Source organism: Anomaloglossus baeobatrachus, chromosome 3, assembly GCF_048569485.1.
Source record: "Anomaloglossus baeobatrachus isolate aAnoBae1 chromosome 3, aAnoBae1.hap1, whole genome shotgun sequence".
Taxonomy (NCBI): domain Eukaryota; kingdom Metazoa; phylum Chordata; class Amphibia; order Anura; family Aromobatidae; genus Anomaloglossus; species Anomaloglossus baeobatrachus.
This window is the reverse complement of record NC_134355.1, coordinates 342,227,632-342,253,536: the sequence shown is the minus strand read 5'-3', so window position 1 is coordinate 342,253,536 and position 25,905 is coordinate 342,227,632. Positions and strand designations below refer to the sequence as shown.

The following is a 25,905-nucleotide window of genomic DNA, read 5'->3' as shown; positions in this document are numbered from 1 at the left end:
ACATATACCCAAAGAAAAGTCGCAAGGGGTGAGTGGCAAAGCAATAGCATGAGAGGAGTGGGGTGTAGACCCCACGCGTATCGCTACAAAAAGTTGTAGCTTCCTCAGGGGAAATGAGGCAGACTATGGTAAGTGTGTCTTAAATAGGCATGTTAATCAAAGCAAATTACTTACAGGCATGGACCCGGAGGAAGGGGAGAGAGAAGTAACCATGTAAACTGAGGACGCCGGTGGGCGCCGCCATTGTCTGTCACGTGACCGGACCATGTGATCACCATGACGTGCAGTCATCACAGTCAGAGCGCATGCGCAATAATGCTTGTGGTCCCTTATGCGCACACATGCCTCCCGCTTTGCGCACACAGACTGAGCATTCCCGCACCAGGGTACACGGGACTAGTGTGACGCGAATGCAGGATGGCTATCTGTGCGGTTGCCTTGGCCACCATCATGCCCTCTAAGTCCTCTAAACCTTCTTTTGCGACCTACTTATGCAGTGGTCGTGTGTATCTCTGGTGGACTCACATTTCTGGGTTGAAATGTCCCCTGTAGGAGTATGCATTGTTGCAGCGCAGCGCATGTTTATGTAAGGTCAATATTTTTGCACTCACAGTTCTCACAATCAATCCCTTTTTGGGTGAATGTTTACTGTTTGTTCTGTGCGCACAGATGGTGAATGAGTGTGTGCTGCCCAGTGACTTTGGTTGAGGTGCACTTTGCGATTATTCCTTAGTTCTTATATGGGTACGTTTTACAAGGGTACATCAATATGTGATCAGTTTGCGTCATTATTACACGAACATAACATAGGTGTCTATATGACTGTTTGATATTTGCTGCTCATCTAATGATGTTTGGTGATTTACCCCTGTACTGTGTACATATCATGTTTTCGCGGTATTCATTTTTGAAGCCGAAATGTCCCTGCAGGGATTCCTTATGGATATTGCGCATGCGCACACTTATGTGGCTTTCTGTTCAAACAAGCGAGTTACACAAACTCATTTATCTAGCGCGGGTGTACTATCTGTCTCGCATGCATAATCTATGTGTTCTTTGCGCGCTTATTCTATCTTTTATGGGACTGTTAAGTGCGTTTGTAGTACTGGCATTATTGCGCATGCGCTCTGACTGTGATGACTGCACGTCATGGTGATCACATGGTCCGGTCACGTGACAGACAATGGCGGCGCCCACCGGCGTCCTCAGTTTACATGGTTACTTCTCTCTCCCCTTCCTCCGGGTCCATGCCTGTAAGTAATTTGCTTTGATTAACATGCCTATTTAAGACACACTTACCATAGTCTGCCTCATTTCCCCTGAGGAAGCTACAACTTTTTGTAGCGATACGCGTGGGGTCTACACCCCACTCCTCTCATGCTATTGCTTTGCCACTCACCCCTTGCGACTTTTCTTTGGGTATATGTTTTGCCTCTAAAAAAAATTTTTTTCAGGCATATACTTCAGGGTCAGGTCATTATCATGCTTTGAGGTATTTACATGCAGTATTATTCTATGGTTGCTTTTGTTTTCATTAGCATGTCATGTTTACTGCTTGCTATTGACTGAGCTGAACCTTTTGTGGCTATTACATTTGCCCTGATTTATTATGTGGGGTTTGTTTGTGGCTCATTGAGAGGGTGGGGTGCATTTTGGTGGTACATATCATTGGCACCAAATAACTGTATAAGCTTTTTTGCTTTTTAATTGTTTTTAATGTACATCTATGTGTTTTGTATGTCTTTTGGATATAATAAAATGTTATTGCATGGTAATTTTTGGTGATCCCACTTTGTGCATATTCTCTTTTCTCTTGTGGTTTCAATCTACACAATGCACAGCACAGTGCACAGACAAGCTGTGTTATGGGCTCAGAACAGTAATCACAGAGCGGTATCTGTACCTGGCATTGTGCAGGGAGGGACAGGCGCAGCAGGGAGGGACAGGCGCAGCAGGGAGGGACAGGCGCAGCAGGGAGGGACAGGCGCAGCAGGGAGGGACAGGCGCAGAAGGGAGGGACAGACGCAGCAGGGAGGGACAGACGCAGCAGATACAAACCAGTTCCTGAAATGAGCGTCATGATGATGCTTCTTTACAGGGAGGGGACAGAGGCTCTTGTCACACACGGCCACAGCTTCCTCCCTCTGATGACACTGTTTGTGTATCCCAGCATGCACTGAGATTTTCTAACGATTTGTCATCAGACAGGAAATAAAAAAAAAATAGAATAGTAGATAGTGTAGTTAGGGAATGGTAGGGAATTTTTATTACAAGAAAATTAGAAAGTAGCTTAGATTAGCATCAAATGGATAGGGATTTAAATGTTTACTTTTCCTTGCGAACCAACCCTTCAAAAGTTTTTCTTGTATGGACATTCAAGTAAATTTTTCATCTTTCTTTGTGATAGGTGGAGACACATTTTTACTTCCGTAACAGTTATTTATATATCAGACACCTTTTTCGTTTGTTCAGCAGGGCAGGGCTGGGAACATCGATTGGCTTGGCAGCAGATTTATCAGTTTTTTTTCCTGTTTTTTATTTTTGCTTGTAATTTTTTATTCTTAAATTGATTCAATTATTGTGCCCTCCACCATAAGCTCATCGTGCTCCTTCCTTTATACACCCAGTGATCACATGACAGAGGAAGCGCCGGTAGAACTTACATTGTACACATAGAGCTTGTTCAGCACTATGTATTCAGCAACAGTTTACCTAACCAAAGATTACTTTTAAAGGGATTTTACATGATTAAAAAGCATAGCTGCTTTATTCTGGAAATATCCCCACACCTGTCCAACTGCAGCTCAGTTACATAAGGCTATATTCCCACAATGAGCATTCGGTGGGTTTTTGACAGTGCAGAACTTCAGCACCAATTAGCTAAGTTAGGTTACTTTTAGTTTTTTTCAATATGCCTTTTTTAGGCTGCTTTCACACTTGCATTCAGCGCAATCCACCGCTATGGAGAATAGCGTAGTCCGTTAACGCACTGCGCTATTCTCCTCAGACTTGTATTGACGACACACCGTAACGCAAGTGTCTGTGTTGCATCCGCTGGACGACGCTGCGTCGTTATTTTGCCGCTAGATGCGACAGTCCCGGGACTCTACCCGGCTCATCCCGAATTGCCCTGGTGCGGTGGCAATCGGGGTAATAAGGAGTTAGTGGCAGCCCATAGCTGCCACTAAGTCCTAGGTTAATCATGGCAGACGTCTATGAGACACCCCCAATGATTAATCTGTAAGTGACAGTAAATAAACACCAACACCCGAAAAAATCCTTTATTTGGAACAAAAGAAAAAAAAAAAACACCTTCTTTCACCACTTTATTAAAATCCCCAAATACCTCTCCAAGTCCGGCGTAATCCACACGAGGCCCCACGACGCATCCAGCTCTGCTACATGAAGCCGACAGGAGCGAACGTAGAACACCGCTGCTCACTGTGAGCTCCACGCAGCAACTGAAGTGAGTTGCGCTGTCAGCTGTGACGCCATTCAGGTTACCCGCGGCCACCGCTCTCAGGTGGAGGATTGCAGCAGGCCGCGGGTAACCTGAGTGACAGCACCGCTGATCGTGCGGCACACTTCAGTCATTCAGGGGATTTACGGTCACCAGTGAGTCCTTTACCTGTGATCGCAAATCAGGTCACGGCACACAGACAAAGCCGCGCGATGACAATGAAGTTGGGTGAAGTTCATCCGAGTTCATTCTGATCGCGCGGTTCTGTCTCGCAGCCAGCCATGCGATCCGAAGAAGGGCAAACTTGTCTGAAACCTTGCTCCATTGAAACCCAGAAGATGTAAATAAGTTGCTTATAATTAAATGCACATTAAGCCTTAAGGACAGTTTTTACTCTTAGATTTGATGTCTGGTTCTAAATAGGAGACTAGTGACCCACCCTTGGCACAGCCTAAAGATCCGTTCTATTGGTGACCGCCAGTAAATAAACTATATTATAAACTATATATACAATTTATATTAGATTGCTCAGTACACATGGGATGCCATGGTTCACGAAAATGTGAGTCCTGTTTACAATGATGATCTTTTACACTGCACAAAAAAAAATAATTTAACCAGATGAACCAAAGTTTTGATCATTCTGTGGGTGATAGGCACCCTGTTTACACAGCAAAATATTCACTAAACGGGCATTTTCGTCAGAATTTTCTTGCTGGGTAAATGCCACTTTAGCAAGGTTTATCTGTGTCTTTTGAGAGCCTTCAGAAAAAAGCTCTAGAAAGTCAAATAGATATACATGAAACTGAAGTTAGCATTTACATATACAGTATACGGTATATGTGCACTGAAGAAAAAGTCAGACGTGATTAAGTACAAATGGTAAATATGTTATGTAAGCAATGATGATGAGTGTATTGATAATCCTTAAATTCTGCAGATTACATGACTTACTGTATAATATAAAAAATAAATAAATGTAGTTAATTTCAATCGCTTTGCTAAAATGTAATCAGGACACACATATACAATGATCTAGCCATGATTTACTATAATCTGTGTAAAATGTTGATCCTACCTGTCTACCAGCTCTAATTTCTCTGAGAACATTCTCATAGCAAACTTCTTCCATGTCATGAAGTTGTTGGGTCTAAAAAAAAAAAATAGAGACAAACAATTACATACTGAAAGTTTAGCTCAAAATGTAATGAATTATACACTTAAATAGGACCTGTACACATGCTCTTTTAGGTTGTATACAACAATCTTATTGTATGACCATCTTAAAATCAGTATTGGAACTGTTTATGTATAGTATAAATGTAAAAAAACACCACTGTCAAATTGCACATTTCTAACATTTACACTTACAAACACCTTGTCTTTCTGATGTAACACTGGAGATAACACTGGTGTTGAGGTAAGAAGAGGTTGCTCACACTGCTGCCCACTGTTATTCTGAATTAATAACAGAGATACCAGGAGTGCTGAGGTAAAAATTATTACTCACATTGCTATACACATTGTCTTTCTAATCTAACACTGGAGATAATACTGGTGTTGAGGTAAGAAGAGGTTGCTCACACTGCTGCCCACTGTTATTCTGATCTAATAACAGAGATACCAGGAGTGCTGAGGTAAAAAGAGGCTGCTCACTGTTATGATCTCTGATGTTCAATGACTACAATGAGCACAATCCACCAGAGTAGTAGGTAATAGCATACTCACTGCAAGCCCTGAACTTAACACCACACTAGAAGTAGCCGGGCAGCATACCTGACAATCCTAGATGCCTCAAACCCAGCCGGAAGACTACATAACCTACAAGGCAGAAAGTGAAAAGAAACTATCTTGCCCCAGAACAGATTTCTCTAAAGAAAATAGGCAGCCTCCCACATGTACTGACTGTGAGCGAAGATGAAAAGACATACACAGTAAGAGCAAGCTTGGGCAAAGAGACGCCACTCTATACTGAATACAAAAGACAGGATAGGGAACTCTTGCGGTTGGTATGAAAAAACCCTATCAAAACGTCCTACACGGAAAGTGTAAAAAAAGAAGAGTAATCTAATACTTGCACATTCACAATCCGTACAAGCTCTGGTGAAATTGTAGGAAAAAACTAGCAATTACCCTGCTGACTAAAGGCCCCGTCACACACAGAGATAAATCTTTGGCAGATCTGTGGTTGCAGTGAAATCATGGTCATATTGTTCCATTTGTACACAGCCACAAACCTGGCACTGATTGTCCACAATTTCACTGCAACCACAGATCTGCTGCAGATTTATCTCTGTGTGTGACAGGGCCTTAAACCTTGCTAAAATAAATAGCAAAGACTGACTAGGAAGATAAATCTTCCTTATCTGAATGCACAAACAAAACAGGATACGATACAAAAAAACCTTCAGAGATAATTCACAGAAGCATAAGCAAATAACACACGAAAAGTATGAAGCAAAACCATGAACTTAGCTTAGCTTGGTAGCAGGGAAGCCAGAGGGACAAGAGACAGACTCCTATAGTCTCTGGAATTTCAGACAACTGGCAGAGATAAACAGCCAGCACACACCTATATCCAAAATCAAGGTTTGAGCTGCAAACCAGGTGTGTAGAACTGGGGAACAGAATCTAACCACTATCCTCAGAGACCACAGGAGGGAGTCCAAGAGCGGAACTCCACCAGACAGTATTCACAACAGCTCACACTGCTGTACACCATGTATTTCTGATCTATTGCTGGACATAATAGTTGTACTAAGTTAAGAGTTGGAGGTTACACAGAACAGCATCACATGTCACATGTGGCCCAGAGGCTGACAGGTCAGATGCATCAGATACCAGTCACTGCTAAAGCTGGGTTCACACTAAGCGACAGCGACAACGACGTCGCTGTTACGTCACCATTTTCGGTGACGTAACAGCGACCTTGTAAGTCGCTGTTATGATCGCTGCTTAGCTGTCAAACACAGCAGAAGCAGCGATCATAACGTCGCTGTGCTACATGTGCAGAGAGCAGGGAGCCGCGCACACTGCTTAGCGCTGGCTCCTTGCTCTCCTAGGTACAGTACACATCGGGTTAATTAACCCGATGTGTGCTGCAGCTACATGTCACAGTGCAGAGAGCAGGGAGCCGCGCGCACTGCTTAGCGCTGGCTCCTTGCTCTCCTTGCTACAGTATACATCGGGTTAATTACCTGATGTGTACTGCAGCCACATGTGCACAGAGCAGGAGCCGGCACTGGCAGCAAGAGCGGAGGCTGGTAACGAAGGTAAATATCGGGTAACCAGGGAAAGGTCTTCCCTTGGTTACCCGATGTTTACGCTGGTTACAGCTTACCGCAGCTGCCAGACGCCGGCTCCTGCTGCCTGCTCGCTTCATTTCGTCGCTCTCTCGCTGTCACACACAGTGATGTGTGTGTCACAGCGGGAGAGTGACGACCAAAAAATGAAGCTGGACATTGAGCAACGACCGGCGACCTCACAGCAGGGGCCAGGTCGTTGCTGGATGTCACACACAGCGACAGCGACGGGACGTCGCTGCAACGTCACAGAAAATGGTGACGTAGCAGCGACGTCGTTGTCGCTGTGTGTGACACCAGCTTAAGTTTATTGCACCAAGACAGCACACATTTTTATTTGCATTGGTCAATTTCCAGTATGTGGAAAATTAAAGCGCCACAACAGTAAACAAAAACCTTCACAGTGGTTAATTGATTAATGTATTTCCAGGAGGAACACTATAGAAAGGCTGTGTGGGCATGCTGAGTTTTTAATGCAGATTTGGTGCAATTTATCGTACAGATTGTTGCAAACTCTGCATGTTTATCCTTATGCCAGCAAAGTCAATGAGAATTCTGGAGTGGAGTGCTCACGTTGCTTCATTTTTTCTTGCAGTTTTTTGACAAAAAAATAAGTCAAAATGCGCTAAAAACACAATATAAAAACAACGATTGTAATCTAAAGTACGGCGGCGGTGCAGAAATTCTGCAGTGTCAAAAACTCAACTGATCCTGATGGTGGAAATGTAGCCTAAATGTACAAGTGACCTCCCGATTCATGCGGCATAAACTCTTTGAGGCTCGCTTTACGAAGGAATAGCGATACAACTGAGAACCATGGCAAAACACTGAACATTTCATTTTGTCTCCTTATGGTATCCAATAGCTGAGATTGAATATCATTGTCATCGTAACTGAAATATAGCATTAAATATGACATATGCTTAAAATCGAGGGATTGTGATATGCTTCACATAGTCGGAACGCTTAGGGAAATATGTATGCTTACTTATAAGGGTTGTCTAATGCGATTCTCAGAAAACAGCACATAATTTAATGCATGACGAGCAAAAGTGAATTTCCATAACTAAACAAGTAAAATGCCATTCTGGCATATTAAAAGAAGTAAACATCCCCAATGAATAGCAATAATCCCCATTCTCATATACAGTATTTCATATGCCACACTACACAGACCTTATCATGCACCAGCAGAGGACTATGGTAATTGATTTATATGCTGCAGAGCTGTCACATTGTCAGCTATAGTGTTATTCATTAGAATATTCCTAATCAGTTTTGGAATTGTATGTTGTGATCATCAGCATCAATGTTTTCAGTCGTCGGCGTTAAGTACATTTTGTGAGAAAGTTGCCATATGCTCGCAAATTTAGTTTAAAGCGAAAAAAATTACAATGAAGGCAAATAATATTCTGGCCAAATGACTATTGAAAACAGTTATCGCATAATGGCAAAATTAGGTAAAGAACTAGAGGAAAAATCATGCAAATAAGAGTTGGGAGAGTTAACTACATTATGTGTAGGAAAGGTTTTACATAAGAAAATGGCAGAAAATAGTTCCAGAAGAAAAAAGTTACCTGGTCTCAAGAATGAAGCTTATATACTGTGTTATGTATATGTAAAGGGCAATCATATGCTATACACAGAATGCGAGCGGTGCAGGATACAAAACGATACAAGCAAGACTCCATGTTCTGCTCAAGACCGGATCCATCTGCTTCAGTACAACGGCAATTGACTGGTCAGAACAGATGTTTCGGATTGTGCATGTGATGCAGTGGTAATAAAGGTGGACAGTATGGCTAAAAAGAGAAATGGATTATTTGGACCAACGGATTGGGACACTTACAGGAGCATTTATGACATGCCATTCTAAATCCATAGTGAATAATATGAAGTTGCATATAACAGCTGCTATAACAGCGCCAACACTTCTGCAAGATCTTCGAGTGCCCATTTAATCAGAAGAGCATTTTTAAGGTCAGACACTGATTCTAAGGGGCACTTTGCACACTACGACATCGCAAGCCAATGCTGCAATGTCGAGCGCGATAGTCTCTGCCCCCGTCGCACATACGATATTGTGTTATAGCTGCCGTAGTGAACATTATCGCTACGGCAGCTTTACACGCACTTACCTGCCCTGCGACGTCGCTCTGGCCGGCGAACCGCCTCCTTATTAAGGGGGCGGGTCGTGCGGCGTCATAGCAACGTCACACGGCAGGCGGCCAATAGAAGCGGAGGGGCGGAGATGAGAAGGACGTAAACATCCCACCCACCTCCTTCCTTCCGCATAGCCAGCCGGGACGCAGGTAGTAGATGTTCCTCGCTCCTGCGGCTTCACACACAGCGATGTGTGCTGCCCGCTGGAACGAGGAACAACATCGTAACATCAGTCTTTCCCAATTCATGGAAATGACCGACACTACACCGATGATACGATTACGACGCTTTTGCGCTCGTTAATGGTATCATAAATGCTTTGCACACTACGATATCGAGAGCAACGCCGGATGTTCGTCACTTTCGATTTGACCCCACCGACATCGCACCTGCGATGTCGTAGTGTGCAAAGTGCCCTTTAGGCTGGAGTCACACTTGCGTGTGACTCGTGCGAGTGTCGGATCGCACTACCCGGACCAGCCGCTTCTCTTCTGCCAGGAGCGGCTCTCCGCTGTATGTATTTCTATGATGCTGATCCTCTCCTGTCAGGAGAGCCGCGGCCGGTCCGGGCAGTGCGATCTGATACTCGCACGAGTCACACGCAAGTGTGACTCCAGCCTAATGCATATCAAAGGTATTGGAGGGGGTTCAAGTCAGGGTTCTCTATGTGCCAATCAAAGTCCTTCACACTTAACTCATACAACAATGATTTTATGGACTTTACTTTATGCACTGTTGTAAATTCATGGTGGAAGAGATAAGGTCCTTCCCCAAAATGTTTCCACAAAGTTGGAAGAATAGGGTTGCACAAAATAATTATAGATGTGCTGAAAACAGAATGAAAATAAGCAAGTTTGCAATGGACTTGCTTTATCCATTATTCTCCTGCAATGAGAGCTTTTATCTTATACAGTTGGTTTCCATGGAATTTGGCCACTACAGCTTGCCTAGACCCTAGCCAACTGTGCACAGTATTTACATTACATGAGAAGAGTTAGGTTAGGCTGCTTTCACACATCCGGTAGGTGCAGAGCCGGCCAGTCCGGCTCTAAAACCTATGCAACGGATGCGGCGAAAAAGCCGCATCCTTTGCATAAGTTTTTTAAATGCGGCCCGTACGGTTTTTGCCGCTTGCGGCATGCTACTAAGCATGCGCAGTAACAAAATCCGCATGCGGTGGCCGGATGCGGTTTTTGCCACATCGCGCCGCATCCGGCGTCCATAGGCATGCATTGAAAAATGTGCCGCATCGGCCGGATGCAGCGCGATGCGTTTTTTTTTTGCCGCACAAAAAAAATGCCAGGCAACGTTCCATCCGGCTGCTGCATTGGCTAAATCTGCCGCATGCGGCAAAAAACAGACGGAACGCAAGCCCATGCGGCACAATGCGGCACTAATTAAAGTCTATGCAGGAAAAACGCAACTGGCAGCAAAAAAAAAACGGTTGCGTTTTTCCTGCAAAATGCCGGATTGTGCCGCACAGGAAAAACTGGAGGTGTGAAAGCAGCCTTATGTGCACACGCTGCAGACATTTTCTGCACCAGATCTGCACGCTGTGGCAAAAAAAGCGTCAAAACCAGATGCAGTTTTGACGTGGTTTTGATAAGGGCTTTTGGGTTATCAAGAAAGTCAATTCATTGAAGTCAATGGGTGAAAAAAACGCTGCTAAACCTGATCAATACTTGACATGCTGCAGATTTTTTTCTGCATCAAAATCTGCACCAAAACCACAAGGAAAAAAACGCACCGTATGCACAGCAAATCTAAAATCCCATATACTTTGCTGGCTTCAGGAGAGGCATGCAGATTTTAATGCAGATTTCAAAAAAAGTTCGTCAAAAACAGGCACCAAAAACAGCAGCGTGTGCACAGGGCCTTAAGAGGGAATCTGTCACCAGGTTTTTGCTACCTCATCTGAGAGTAGCATAAATAGACAAAAAGAACCAGATTCCAGCAATGTGTCACTTACTGAGCTGTTTACTGTCATTTTGATAAAATCAATGTTCTCTCTGTTGCAGAGCTCATGAATATGCTGAATATACCTGGCAGCATGCCAAGTAGACCTCTAATGATAAAATCACTGGTTCATCAGCAGTAGATTATCAAAACTACACTAAGCTGCCCAGTAAGTGAAACGCTACTGGAATCAGGATCTCTGCCCTCTACATTATGCTGGTCTCAGATTAGATGGCGAACACCTGCAGACAGATTCCCTTTAACATCTAAAATACTAGTCAGCTCTTTCCAGCACACTGATTTGTATATAGCCTTTGGCTGTGTGTGCACGTTGCCGAATTTCATGCCTTTACGCTGCGTATTGCACCACAGCATAAATGCATGCGACCTGTGTCCCGAGCACAATCTATGCAGATATGCAGATCTGTGCATAATCCATGGGCATGTTGCGTTTGAGTGCGCAGCGATTTGGATGCCAAAATTTTGTTACAAATCGCTGAGTTCTAAAAAGCAACATGTCAATTATTCCGTGCGGTTTGGATGCTGCTCCCGCTCTGTCTATGGGAGAGGCTGCATCCAGAGCGCATGAAATCGGCTTTTTTTCTGCAGAAAAACTGCATCCATGACGCAGTGTTCTGCAGCGATTTGAAGCGCACATGACCTGTCAAATCCCTGCAGAAATTTCTGCAGTGACACGGCGCAACGTGCGCACATAGCCTTTTGTGTCTCACCTATCTTCCCCTCAGCTCTTGAGAACGTGCTGATATACCATATTTTTCGGACTATAAGGCGCACATAAAAGCCTATGATTTTCTCACAAATCGAAAGTGCGCCTTATAGTACGGTGCGCCTTGTATATGAATACAAGCGAGCATTATGCCTCATGTTAAGAGACCTGCTTACTCACCTAAACCGGTCGCTCCGGTGCTGGTGGATCAGATGGGCGGCGCTGTTCTACCCGGAAAAAGAGGAGGCGCGGGTCCTGGAGAACAGCGCAGCCCATCTGGCCAACCAGCATCGGAGAGATCGGTTTAGGTGAGTTAAGTGTTTTTTATGTTCTACAGTGCGACCTGCGCTCATATATACAGCATGTTAGAATGCTGTACATAAGAGCAGCATCGGACTGGCTACCGGAGGAATCTCCAGTAATGCCAGGCCTGGATTCAGGTACCTGTAGTGCACTCTGGAGCTGTCACCTGAGCTCCGGAGTGCAGCCTAGACTGTACCGCAGTGCCGAGTGATTGATTCCCCGACGATTGCAATTCAGTTCATGACAGTTGCAGATATCCCGGGCTGATCTCCGGTGCTCTCACCTGAACTCCGGATTGCACCCCGGCCTTTTCACAGTTGTCATGAATTTAATGCGCTGCGGCTTATAATTTGGTGCGCCTTATATATGAACCTAGGCGCCTTAGCAGGCTCTCATTGCTAATGCGTCTTATAATCCGGTGCGCCTTATAGTCTGAAAAATATGGTAAATCTTACAAAGTTCTCCTAATCATGACTCTCACTGTCCCAAGCTTTGTGCTTGCTTAAATGCCAGTTATGTCTACAATGGAAACCGTAAGTCTAAACACCCGCATTAAAATGCCAGTTTTTTGTCACACAAAAAAAAAATCATACCAAGAAGAATCATTTAATAACTTTTTCCACCTTTAATTTCACACAAAATTTGTACAAACCTATTGAGGAAAAAAAATGAGTGGGAAAGCAGACCAATCTTGGTTGTCATTGGACACCTCGTTAAAACAAGGTCAACTTTTAAAGATATAATTAAGCAACCAACTACATGCCTTTATCAAGCTATTCATTTTAATTCGTAACGTACAGCCAAATCGAAATCTGTAAGGATAATTAAGGAGAGGCAATGGCAGTTTTTATAGACAGACACTTGATACAATTAATGAAGGTTAAAATATGCACATTGCAATAAGCGCCATATGGCAAACTATCCTTTTGTGTATAAACTTGAAACTGTACCCCATAGTTAGCAGGTATCTCACTTTACAGAAGTGTGGATGAAGAACCTACTTAACCCTCAACACCGACAGAGTATTTCAGAAATTGCATATAAAACAGTGGCTGGGTTTCCAGGACAAACTGATGAGACAATGGCACAAATGTAAGTCGTTTTATAGGAAGCAAGTACTGTTTGGAAGTGCAATAATATCAAGACTAATGAGACTTGCAATGTGTATGTGACAGGCGCGAAGAAACTTCATAAAAGAAAATGAGACAAGAATGTAATCAGATGCAATTGCGCTTTGAAGCCAAGTCATTTTACAGCGTACCTGTTTCTTAGTGTGATATTGCATGGGCTGATTTACCAATTATTCAGAACAGTTTGGGTAAATGACTCTTGCAATAGCCTAGAAAATATTTTATTCTTCAAAATATTAGAAGAAATAAATAATAACAAGACGATAACAACGGAACATAAAAATAACAGCGTCTGAAACGAGGCTGTGAACCTGACCCCTGGGTCCCATTAACGTGTTCACCCATTTAGATAATGAACTCCTATAAAAGACCATTGTTTTCGTTATGTCCTCACTTGAAGATCATGTGTTACAAAACCAAAAAAAGAGACGTCCAACAAATATGCAGAGCCACCAAGAGTGACTACTCATTTATATAGGTGATGGTACGGCAATCTGTTCAAGAAGGAGCAACTCATCATCCAACATGTACTGTATACAGGAATATGGGGTCCAAGACCCGATGGATTGCAATATGGATTGCATTACCAGGTCTGAAGTCAGTCTAGGGGAAAGGACCCGTTTATTAGTACAGAACATCCACAGGTTTGTACACTGCGTAGTTCTTCAACCATCAGGTAGCTGCAGAACCCGGTATAAGCTGAGCGGTGTTAAAACCATGCCAATATTGATCTCTATGCTTATGCCTCACGTACTAGTGCCATCTGTGGCTTTCATGGATAATCTATCAGCCTATTCACATGCTCGTGATTTTTTGTACATCATTCGATACGAAAAAAATTGTGGAGACATGTCCGACTCTGATCTGAAGACCGGATCAAATTTGCCAATGCAAGTCTTTGGGTCCACAAAAAATTCTACCACACTAAGATGGAGTCTAAAGGGTGCTTTACATGCTGCGACATCGCTAACGATATATCATCGGGGTCTCGGTGTTTGTGATGCATATTCGGCGGCGTCAGCGACATCGCAGCGTGTGACAGCTAGGAGCGACGATCAACGATCGCAAAAATGGCAAAAATCGTTGATCGTTGACACTCGCTCCTAATCATAATGTCGTTGGTGTTCATTCTGCAGGTTGTTCGTCGTTTCTGCGGCACCACACATCGCTGTGTGCAACAGCACCGCAGGAACGACGAACATCATCCTACCTGCGTCCACCTGAAAGGAGGAAGGAAGGACGTGGGCAGCATGTTCCGGCCGCTCATCTCCTCCCCTCCTCTTCTATTGGGCGGCCGTTTTGTGACAGAGGGATTGTTCAGCGGTCACAGCGACGTCGCTGAACAGGTATGTGCGTGTGACGCTGCCATAGCGATAATGTTCGCTATGGCAGCGATCACCACATGTCGCACGAACGACGGGGGCGGGTGCTATCACTCTCGACATTGCTAGCAATCGCTAGTGATGTCGCAGCGTGTAAAGCACCCTTCAGAGTGGTCCGATTTTAACAGACTGTCAGAATGGAGAAGGTGGATACATTTTTACTTTTTTCTCCACGTACAAGAAAAACTGTTGACACTTGGCTTACATTGTAATCAAAGTCTGAGAAAAAAAATTGTTCCGTTTTTCTAGTACATAGAAGAATCAGACTGCTGAATGAGGCCAAGGAAAAGTCAGCATTGTCTTAAGCGGGCTTTACACGCTACGAGTTCGCTACAGCGATCTCGTTGGGGTCACAGATTTTGTGACGCACATCCGGCCACTGTAGCGATGTCGTAGCGTGTGACTCCTAGGAGCGATTTTGGATTGTTGCAAAAACGTCCAAAATCGCTCCTCGTTGACATGGGGGTCCACTCCCAATTATCGCTGCTGTCGCAGGGGCGAAGTTGTTCCTCGTTCCTGCGGCAGTGCACATCGCTACGTGTGACGCCGCAGGAACGAGGATCATCTCCTTACCTGCCTCCGGCCACAATGTGGAAGGAAGGAGGTGGGCGGGATGTTATGTCCCGCTCATCTCCGCCCCTCCGCTTTCATTGGGCGGTCGCTTAGTGACGTCACTGTGACGCCGAACGGACCGCCCCCTTCGAAAGGAGGCGGTACGCCGGTCACAGCGACATCGCTATGCAGGTATGTGTGACGGGGGTGCCGGATTTTGTGCGTGACGGGCAGCGATATGCCCGTTTCGCACAAACGATGGGGGTGGGTCGCATGCTAGCGATATCGGGCCGTATATCGCAGCATGTAAAGCCACCCTTACTCTCTGACAACCTCTTTTTTGAAAGGAAACCTATCACTTAAGTCATGAAGCCCAAACCATGGGCAGCCTAGATCAGAGCCTGACTTCCATTACAGCAATCATGGAGTCAGGCTCTGATTCATGCTGCCCATGGTCTGGGCAGCATGACCCAAGTGACGGGTTCCCTTTAAAGGGAACCTGTCACCAGATTTTTCACCATCACCAGTAGGCATTTATATTGTCTGTAGATTTTCATAAAGATTTTACCTTCAGATAGGTTATTCTGCATGCACACATCCGTGTATCCTGGGCCGAGTACAGACTGTGATTCAGGTACCGGCCACATATCTCCAGACTGGAATTTGGCAGGCTGATGGCATATACAAGGCAGTAAAGTTCAGGTCAGGAGACAGGCGGCGATCTGAATCACGATCTGTACTCAGACCATGACCTACATAAGTGTGTAAACAACATTAGAGTACGTTCATACAGGGCTCATGCACTGCGGATTTGCTTGTAGAAAATCTAAAAAGCATTACTCAAAAACAAAAGAACCACAAGTCTTAATGCTAGTTTTAATGCTTTTTTAAAAATGTATAATTTCATTTCTATAATAATAAAAGGAATATAACCAATCACAAAAATGATTAGTTAAAAATAAGAGTACTAGAAAAAAAGAGACAGAGAATTTAGGCAGGGAATAGGCATTCCCTGCAGAGTAATATCAAATACACTCCAAGATCAAAAAGTGCGTGTGCTACAAATACATCCACTATGCTGCATAAATGTCAATCACATAAGCTACAACTGTAATGCACCAATGTAATAATACATGGGTTATCTCAGAAATACGATGTTAGAGATGACCTCACCCCTTTTATGTGCCCGCCACGGGCCGCTACTTGAACTTGGTCTATATAGGATTTATTGTACCATTCACGTATTTTCAAATTTGGTGCAATATGATTGTAGCTTATGGCAATACAGAACTATGAGACCCATCCATAAAGACTGACATTGTACTGCCACTCTTAATAAAAGGGCATGGTGGGGTAAAGTGCGCCAAATCCATTAAAATGTGCACACTAGGTAACCAATTGGGCTGATATGCTCAATGGTGTCCAACTCCAGTAAGGGAGAGGAATAACATTTATGGTGGAAGTTACACCACCAGAGTGGCACAACTTATGATGAAGCAAGACACCACTCATTGTGGCGAAGCTGGCTGGGACTGTCATGAAAATGGCAACTTAGCAATATGCGAACATATAAGTTATGCCAGAAAGGGGCTTTAACACTTTGAACACATGGCCTCTTTGTGTTTTTAGGACATACAATACATTTGTGCAAATCACACATGGCTGCAGGTGTCTTAAAGAGAATCTGTCACCAGATTTTTGCCACCTACTCTGAGAGCAACATAATGGAGGGGGCAGAGACCCTGATTCCAGCGATGTGTCACTTACTGGGCTGCTTAGTGTAGTTTTGATAAAATCACGGGTAATTTAGCAGTAGATTATCATTAGACGACTACTTGGCATGCTGCAGGTAGACCAGCATATTCATGAACTCTGTATAACTGATAGATCTGCAGCAGAGAAAACATTAATTTTATCAGAATGACAGCAAACAGACCAGTAAGTGACACATCGCTGGAATCAGGGTCTCTGTCTCTACATTATTCTGCTTTCAGATGGGAGAGCAAAAACCTGGTGATAGAGTTCCTTTAATTGTTAAAGGGTAGCTAAACATTTGGAGATTTTTTTTCTATTTGATTGATTCAATAATTCATTTTATCAGAATGATAGCAAACAGACCAGTAAGTCACACATCGCTGGAATCAGAGTCTCTGTCTCTACATTATTCTGCTCTCAGATGGGGGAGCAAAAACCTGGTGACAGAGTCCCTTTAATTGTTAAAGGATAGCTAAACTTTGGGAGATTTTTTTCTATTTGATAGATTCTATAATTCTGCGCAGATCGGTGGAGGGTCAGGTCCTGACAATGCACTTCTAAGGTGTCTATTGAGCAATTGATATGAGTCTCAGGATTCCAATCCCGACAACCACGCCAAGAATTAGAGTCTACAACGTATTAAAAAATGATACAAAAGTTCAATTTCTCTTTAACCTATGGGCCAAATTAACATTGTCCACTCTCACTCGTCATCAATCAAAGCTTAGAATTTAGTCATTTTTAAGTTTAATAAGCTACTGTACTCTATATCATGTCTTCATTTCAAGTTGGTCTGACATACATTTGCATATTATTTGCATTAAAATCATTAAATCAGTAAAAAGTGTGAAAAATTAAATTTGTGCACTGCTTGGTTCTGTTTTCATTTTTTAAGCTGAACGGTATAAATGAGTTGTCAAAATGCCATTGCTTCTTTGTTTTACAACTATCTCCACACAAAATATATTTACAATATCATTTTACACTCTTCCTTTGTAGTACCTGCATGGTCTACTCTACTGCTTACCTGCTTTTAAAGGATATCTATTACCAGGTTTTTGCTCTGGGAGCACCATGAGGTAGGGGCAGAGACCCTGAATACAGCAATGTATCACTTACTGGGCTGCTTGCTGCAGTTTTGATAAAATCCCTGTTCTATCTGCTGTACATCTACCAGGTCTCTAAATGCTGAGCTCTTTATATCCTCACCTATCCCTTGTAGACTGTGAGCCCTTGCGGGCAGGGACCTCTCTCCTCCTGTACCTGTCTGTGCCTTGTATTGTTTATGATTATTTTACTTGTCCCTACTATGTATACCCCTTTCGCATGTAAAGCGCCATGGAATAAATGGCGCTAATAATAATAAATAATAATAATATTATAACCTCACCCACACCACTGGTTGACAGCTTTCTATATACTCTGTGCATAGGCAGAAAGCTGCTAATCAGTGATGGGGGCCGGGTTATACAGAGCTTATGAATATGGCAGCAGGTATACTAATCCTCCAGAGATAATCTCTTGCTAATACAACTGTGATTTCATTAAACATGTACAAAGCAGCCCAGTTTTTGTCATATCACTGGAATCCGGGTCTCTGCCGCAACCTCATGCTGCTCTCAGATTAGGCAGCAAAAATTGTTTTTAACTCTAGCGCACTGTACAATATTGGACGTACAGTATTGTTATAGAGATACCAATTAAGTGCATTTTTTTATTATATTCCAGAATTTAATAAATACTTTTTCAGTAGTTTGCTAGTCACGTTTTCTTTATTCTTTTTTTTCCCTTTAATGCTGTTACTATAGATGTGACAGTGTATCCGGAATAGAAAATATGTATGTACACTACAAACTTTATTAGTGTACTGAAACTAAAATCCACAATATGTTTACTATAAAAATCAAACTTGCCTTGTTGGTTGACTTTATTCCAATGAATGTCTGCCCAAGAGGAACAGGTCGGAATCGTCCATCAAAGTAGAAAAGGCCAATATAAGGATTGACATGAAGAAAGGTAGCAACATCCAAGTAGTTGGGTAAAGTAGCTGAGAGGCCCAAGATCCTGATCATACTCTGGGTTGATTCCACCTTAAATAATGACACCAGAATAGGTTAATATATGTAAGAAAGACATTTACAACTAATGTAAGTGCATTTATGAAAATATTAGACTTTTCCCAATGTTCCTTTATGTGCTAAGTGAGGTTGAAAAGAGGGTGCCTTCTACAAGTGGATAATGATCCTAAAAACACGTCAAATCCACAGTAGTCTACTTCATAAGGCAAAGGCCCTCACAGTCACCTGATTTGAACATCATTGAAAATGTAGAATCTCACAGAACTGAAAGACGTTTCCAAGGAAGAATGGATGAATATCCCTTAAACAAGAATTGAAAGACTCTAGACTGGCTACAAAAATCAGTTACAAGTAGTGATAGGCAAACCCAAACTCTATAGTTCGGGGTTCGTACCAGATACCTAGTGTCAGAGCATGACCCTGAACACGGAGTTCTCACGGAACTCTGTAACTGTTCAGGTAATTTTAAAAAAACAAAACGGAAAAAGAAAGAAAATAAGGAATAAAGCAGGAGCGTTACACTTACCGAGTCTCCTGCACGGCTATAACACTACTTCCGGTTCCGCTCATTAACCCTCATACATCTTTACCGCTTCCCCTGCCTACTAGCAGTCCTGGCATGTGTGATTGGTTGCAGTCAAACCGTGCCCCCACTCCATGTAACAGTGTCTCAGATTAGTTAAAATATAGTGGTGTAAAAAATAAATATGGTAAATAAACTGGTGTAGGGTCCCTCCATATTGTGATACACAGCACAGAAAAAAAGCGCATCATCATCGCATCAAAACCGCATCGCATTTAGATGCGTTATTTTGCCAGATTCGATGCAAGAATTTGGTGTATAAATGTCATCACCCTTTCTACATGTCTTGGAAAAAAAAAGCAAGCGATTTTATGCCAGGAGATGAAGGTCTCATTGAACTGAATGAGTTCACCTGAGGTGAGATCACTTAGTTCAATGAAGTCACCTGAAATCAGTTTACTTGCAGTCAAAACTGGGGTACTGTGGTAGCCTCCAGCTGTGACTACAGATAAACTGAGCAATGTCACCGCTCACAGCTGCAGCTCAGTCAGTCTCTACATGAAGCCACAGCATATGGTCATGTTTTCCAATGTGCCCTGCGACTTCATTATGCAGCAGGGCAAGGGCAGGGATTGTGTGGGACCGCAAGTGGATTACGTTAGAATTGGGTGTTTGGGGTTAATAAATTGAAGAAAGAGGGTGTTTTTTTGTTTTTTTATTTAAAATAAAGGATTTTTTCGGTGTTTGTGTTTATTTCTTTTCACTTACAGTATTAGTAATGGGGGAGGGTCCAATAGACGCCTCCTATTATTAATCTAGGGCTTAGTGGCAGCTGTACGCTGTCATTAATTATATTACCTCAATTGCCATCACACTAGGGCAATCAGAATGAGCAAGGAGAAGTGTCAGCATTGTTACATCTAATGGATGTGACAATTCTGGGAGGCTGCAGGCTGCTATTTTTAGGCTGTGGGGCCCAATGAAGATGGGCCTCCTGAACCTGAGAATACAAGCCCGCACCTGTCAGTTTTATCATGGCTGAGTATCAAAATTAAAAAAAAAGCTGCATAGAGTCCCTCTTATTTTGGTACACAGTCAAGATAAGCACAAGGCTGGGGACTGCAGCCTGTAGCTGTATGCTTTATCTGAGCTGGGTATCATAATATGAAGGGGGACCCTATGCCAATTTATTTATTTTTCTATCGCTATAGGGAAACAGACAGAGTGAGTGATTCCAGCCAATCACAGACAGGGAGGGGTGTGGTCTGACTGCAACTAATCAGATGCCAGGACTGCCAGTGAGCAGGGGAAGTAGTGAATATGTATGAGAGTTAAAGAGTGGACCGGGAAGTAGTGTTACAGCCACGAGGGAGACTTGGTAAGTATAACTGTCCTGCTCTAATCTAAGATGTTCGGGTTCAAGTCTGGCCTAGAACCGTATTTTTTTTTTTTTTTTTAAAGTCTGGCTGGATCCGCCAAACCAAAACATCTGCGGGCTCGCCCATCTCTAGTTACAAGCTGTGATACTTGCCAAAGGGTGTGCCACTAGGTACTAACCATACAGGGTGCCCAAACATTTGCATCTGCCCATTTTCCTTTTTTGTTAATTAAAAAATGTAAAAGATTAAAATACTAAGGAAATGTGTCATCTTTAACTTATTTCTTTTAGAGATCATTTCAACTTCAACTTTAACTGTTCACAATGACAGTAATTTTGACCACTGTTAACCAGACTTTGCATGCCACTGTATGATTGGCTTCTCACCTTACGATCACTCGGTATTGTTGCATTAAGCACTCCCACCCTGCTATTGCACCCAGCTTCAAGCACTCCCTCAATCTGGCAGTTAAAGTATATATTTGTACCGTGTTAGCCAGTAGAGATAAAAAATTAAAAAGGTATCAACCACTGAGGACTTCAGTTCTTATAAACAATTTTTCAATCTGGCACTCTATATTCAGCTTAGTACTTCATTTCTCTCTCCAACCACAAGGCCAGTATACACGCATCCAGATCTGCTCTTCTGTAAGGAGCTACTCACAAAAGTCACCATCTGGAGGCTGTATGCTAGACCTGGTGCTAATACAATAATTTGTCAGACAGCTGCGAGCCACAAATCATGGGCCCGCGAGCCACAATTGGCTCATGAGTCACAGTTTGGGAACCTCTGGTCTAGAAGATTTCTATTAAAAGAGAACCTATCTGTTCTGAAAAAAAGATATTATATAAATTGACACTAGGTAATATTTAAACTTTTAACAAATAGAAAAAAAAACAGCCCACAGGCAGCAATACTGCTAAAATATTTAAGCAAAAAATTCCTGAGGCCAGTGTTTGCCTGCAGCGGTCACATGTGATATACTGGTTATGAGCCTATGACATTAGCAACCAATGTAAACAGTACAGTAGAAATTAAAACCATGGCCGCAACACTGGAACATAGGGTGAAAACATGTTATTTACTCCATTAGTGAAAGAGCCACTTTTGACCTTAATGAACAAGCCCAATGTTTAAAATCAAACTAGTGCCACGTTATGTGGCCACAAACCTGAAATGCTTCAAGGTATCTCAGTGATTCTCAGACTGCTGTTTTCATGACACATTGCACTTCATAATAATAGTTAATTTAGGTTATATATGTTTTGCGGTTGTTTGTGAAAATATTGGAATTTTGGCAAAATTTATTTAAAAAAAAATCTCAATTTTTAAATTTTCAATTTTTTATATCCTTAAACCAGTTAGTCATGCTGTACAAATTTATAATAAATAACATTTCCTTTAAGTCTAATTTACATGTGAATCATTTTTAAAACATCACTTTGTTTGCATCAATTCCTAACTTTTCCAAGGAATGTACAAAACCTGTTTCTTTAGGGACCTATTCAGATTTAAATGGACTTTACGGGGCCTATATATTGGAAACTTACAAAAAGTGATACCATTTTAAAAACGGAACCCTCTCAAATACTTCAATACTGCTGTCAGGAAATTTATTAACCCTTTCAGTGCTACAAAGGAATTGGTGCAAAGAGGAATGAGAAAAAAAATTGTAATCCTTTCTGAAAAATGAGCTTTAGCCCTAATTTTTCCCTTTTAGAAGAGGATAGTACAAGCAAATGCACCCCACAATTTGTTATCCAGCTTCTACTGAGCATGCTGATACCCCAGAAGCGGTCAGCAATATCTGATTGGACAAACAGGAGGGCTCGGAAGGGAAGGAGCACCATTTGAATTTTGGAACACAAATTTGGCTGAAATAGATTGTGGGCACCATGTTGCGTTTTCAGAGCACCTAAGATGTCTAAACAACAGAAACCCTCAACAAGCGACCCCATTTTGGAAACTATATCCCTCATGGCTTTCATCTAGAGTATAATAAGGATTTTCTACCCACAGGAACTACACAAAACTTTATAACATTTGGTCGTCATATTGAAAAATGTTCTATTTTTTTCAAGAAAATGTTATTTTGGCCTTAAGTTTTACACTCTTACAAGAAGTAACAGGACAAAGTGTGCACCACGATTTGTTACTCTCTTTTGAGCGTGGCAATATCCCACATGTAGTCAACAGGTTCAGCTTGGACAAATGTCAGAGTTCGGAATAGAAGGAGCACACAGTTTGTTTGTTTTTTTTAAATAATTTTAAAAAATGTCATGGGATCCCCTCTGTTGTTGATAACCAGACAAAGTAAAGCAGAAAGCTAGGGGCTAGTATTATCAGAGTGGGAAGGCCAATGGTTATTGGACCCCCTCCAGCCTTAAAAATAGAAACCAGCAACTGTCCCGGAAGTCGCGCATGCTGCTTGTCACCGCCGGTCAGCGGTATGTACAGAATTTCCCATGCTTGTTAGAAATTCCATCAAAGAGGAATAACGTTTGGAACACCATTCTAAGTCCGAACTGGGTGCAAAAACCTAAAAAAAAACATCACTATGGGGAGATAAGGTATGCACACCAGTGACTATGTAAGGGGAATACATGAAATAGCAGAAACTGCTGTGTGAATACTGACTTGAAAAATCCAATAGCTATATGCAAGAGTGAATATGTGAAAAATGGAATCTGCATTACTGCCATGAACATATGAATCAAGAGAAATTTAGCTACTGAATTGATCAATGCAATAGAGCCCCAACACTACGCCAAAGTATTTCTCTACGTTGGGGTCCCTAGTTTGTGTGTGTCCTCTCATGCAGTTAAAAAACCTACCGTGTATGGGAAGCTGAGACCCAGGCTATTTATGCATATGATATGGATTGGCAATAGGTGTGGTTGGGGAGGGTTCACAAACGAAAAAATACGCATAAATAGCCTGGGTCTCAGCTTCCCATACACGGTAGGTTTTTTAACTGCATGAGAGGACACACACAAGCTAGGGACCCCAACGTAGAGAAATACTTTGGCGTAGTGTTGGGGCTCTATTGCATTGATCAATTCAGTAGCTAAATTTCTCTTGATTCATATGTTCATGGCAGTAATGCAGATTCCATTTTTCACATATTCACTCTTGCATATAGCTATTGGATTTTTCAAGTCAGTATTCACACAGCAGTTTCTGCTATTTCATGTATTCCCCTTACATAGTCACTGGTGTGCATAACTTATCTCCCCATAGTGATGGTTTTTTTAGGTTTTTGCACCCAGTTCGGACTTAGAATGGTGTTCCAAACGTTATTCCTATTTGTTAGTATTTTTTCATTTGTGAACCCTCCCCAACCACACCTATTGCCAATCCATATCATACGCATAAATAGCCTGGGTCTCAGCTTCCCATACACGGTAGGTTTTTTAACTGCATGAGAGGACACACACAAGCTAGGGACCCCAACGCAGAGAAATACTTTGGCGTAGTGTTGGGGCTCTATTGCATTGATCAATTCAGTAGCTAAATTTCTCTTGATTCATATGTTCATGGCAGTAATGCAGATTCCATTTTTCACATATTCACTCTTGCATATAGCTATTGGATTTTTCAAGTCAGTATTCACACAGCAGTTTCTGCTATTTCATGTATTTCCCTTTGTTAGAAATTCCATATCTGACTGGCAGTGACCTGTGGAGCGTCGTTATGAGAAATTTTGAAGTTATAAATTGGTGAATGTTGGTGTGTGGGCAAATCCTTATTCAAATAAATTATTTTTTATTGTATCTGTGTTTTTTTTATCTCTATACATGTAGTGTTAGTAATGGAGGTGTCCGATAGATGCCTATCCATTATTAACCCCTGGGCTTGATGGCTGCTGTCAATACACAGCTGACATCAACCCTAAAATTATTATCTTGATTGTCATTGCCCCAGGGCAATCAGGAAGAGCCGTGCAAAGCACCAGAAATGGCACATATAATAGATGTGCCACTTCTGGGGCAGCTATGGGTTTCTAAATTTAGGTTGGGAAGGGCCAAATACCAATGGGCCTTTCCACCTTGGTAATAACAGCCCCAGGCTGTCTGCTTTACTTTGACTGATTATCAAAAATAGGGAGGAGCCCATATCAATATTTGTATTTATTTAAATAAATAATTTTAAAAATGGTGTGGTATCCTCATTTTATAGTAGAAGCTATTTGTCTCCTCCTACTGTTGAAGCTATTAGCCTTCTCATTATATTGTGTAAGGTATTAGTCTCCCCCCTTCTATTGTGTAAGCTATTAGTCTCCATCTCCTCCAACTGTGGAAGCTAATAGCCTTCTCATATTGTAAAAGCCATTAGTCTCCTCCTTCTATTGTAGAGGATATATATATCCTCATTATACTGTGGAAGCTATTAGTCTCCTCCTATTATGGAAGGTATTAGCCTCCTCCTACTGTAAAAGCTGTAAATCTCCTCCCTACATAGTAGAAGCTATTAATCTCCTCTTTCTATTGCAGAAGCTATTAGTCTCCTTCTATTGTAGAAGCAGGGCCATGCTAAAGGTGCTTCAAACATTTCAGTCTGTAATAACTAAACAGAGTTATAATCTGCAATATGGTTCCAGACATATGGGCATTTTTATTTGGTGTTAAGTTTTATAGAATTTAAAAGGAGGTCTGTTTCACGCATGGTGACAGATCCTCTTTAAACGGTTATTCACACTGTCATAGATGGATATTGTCAGATAGGGTTTTGTATAAACAAGCACTTTAACAATTTAGTGATTATAAAAATTTGAAGTCATGCTTGAGATACGAACACTTTTTTTGGTCACACTTTATTCCCAGAGACCGGCCACCGCTGCTCTATAGCTTGTAAACACTATGCTAAAGAGGACCATGAATGTGAGGTAACAACGTTCTCCAGCAATCCTGGCTAGCTTTAAAACAGTGCTTACAAGCTGAGTAGAAAAGAGCTTGTAAGCACTGCACATATTCTGCTATCTAATGAGTATCCAAAGTAATGAGCTGTAAACTAGAGAACAGAAAAGTATAATTATGTCAAGATCGACTGAAAATTGTAATAAGCAGTAAATTACAATACTGTTTGTATTTACAAATACTATTTGACAGTATCAATTTGTGAAGACGAAATAACCCTATAAGTCATACTCCCATTTTGCAGCTTTGAAAATGCATTTACTTTTTTTCTAATTAAAA

At 42.1% G+C, this 25,905-nt stretch overlaps 1 protein-coding gene across 2 annotated transcripts in view; it reads right to left on the bottom strand.

Moving 5' to 3' along the window:
• ASCC3 (activating signal cointegrator 1 complex subunit 3) overlaps positions 1 to 25,905 on the bottom strand; it is an 812,216-nt gene that overhangs the window by 451,756 nt on the left and 334,555 nt on the right. For both annotated transcript variants that reach the window (XM_075340095.1, XM_075340096.1), the window contains exons 12-13: positions 18,644 to 18,820; positions 4,539 to 4,610 (exon numbers count right to left, since the gene is read on the bottom strand). In XM_075340095.1, the coding sequence (XP_075196210.1) occupies positions 4,539 to 4,610; positions 18,644 to 18,820 (249 nt within the window). The remainder of the gene's footprint in view (positions 1 to 4,538; positions 4,611 to 18,643; positions 18,821 to 25,905) is intronic.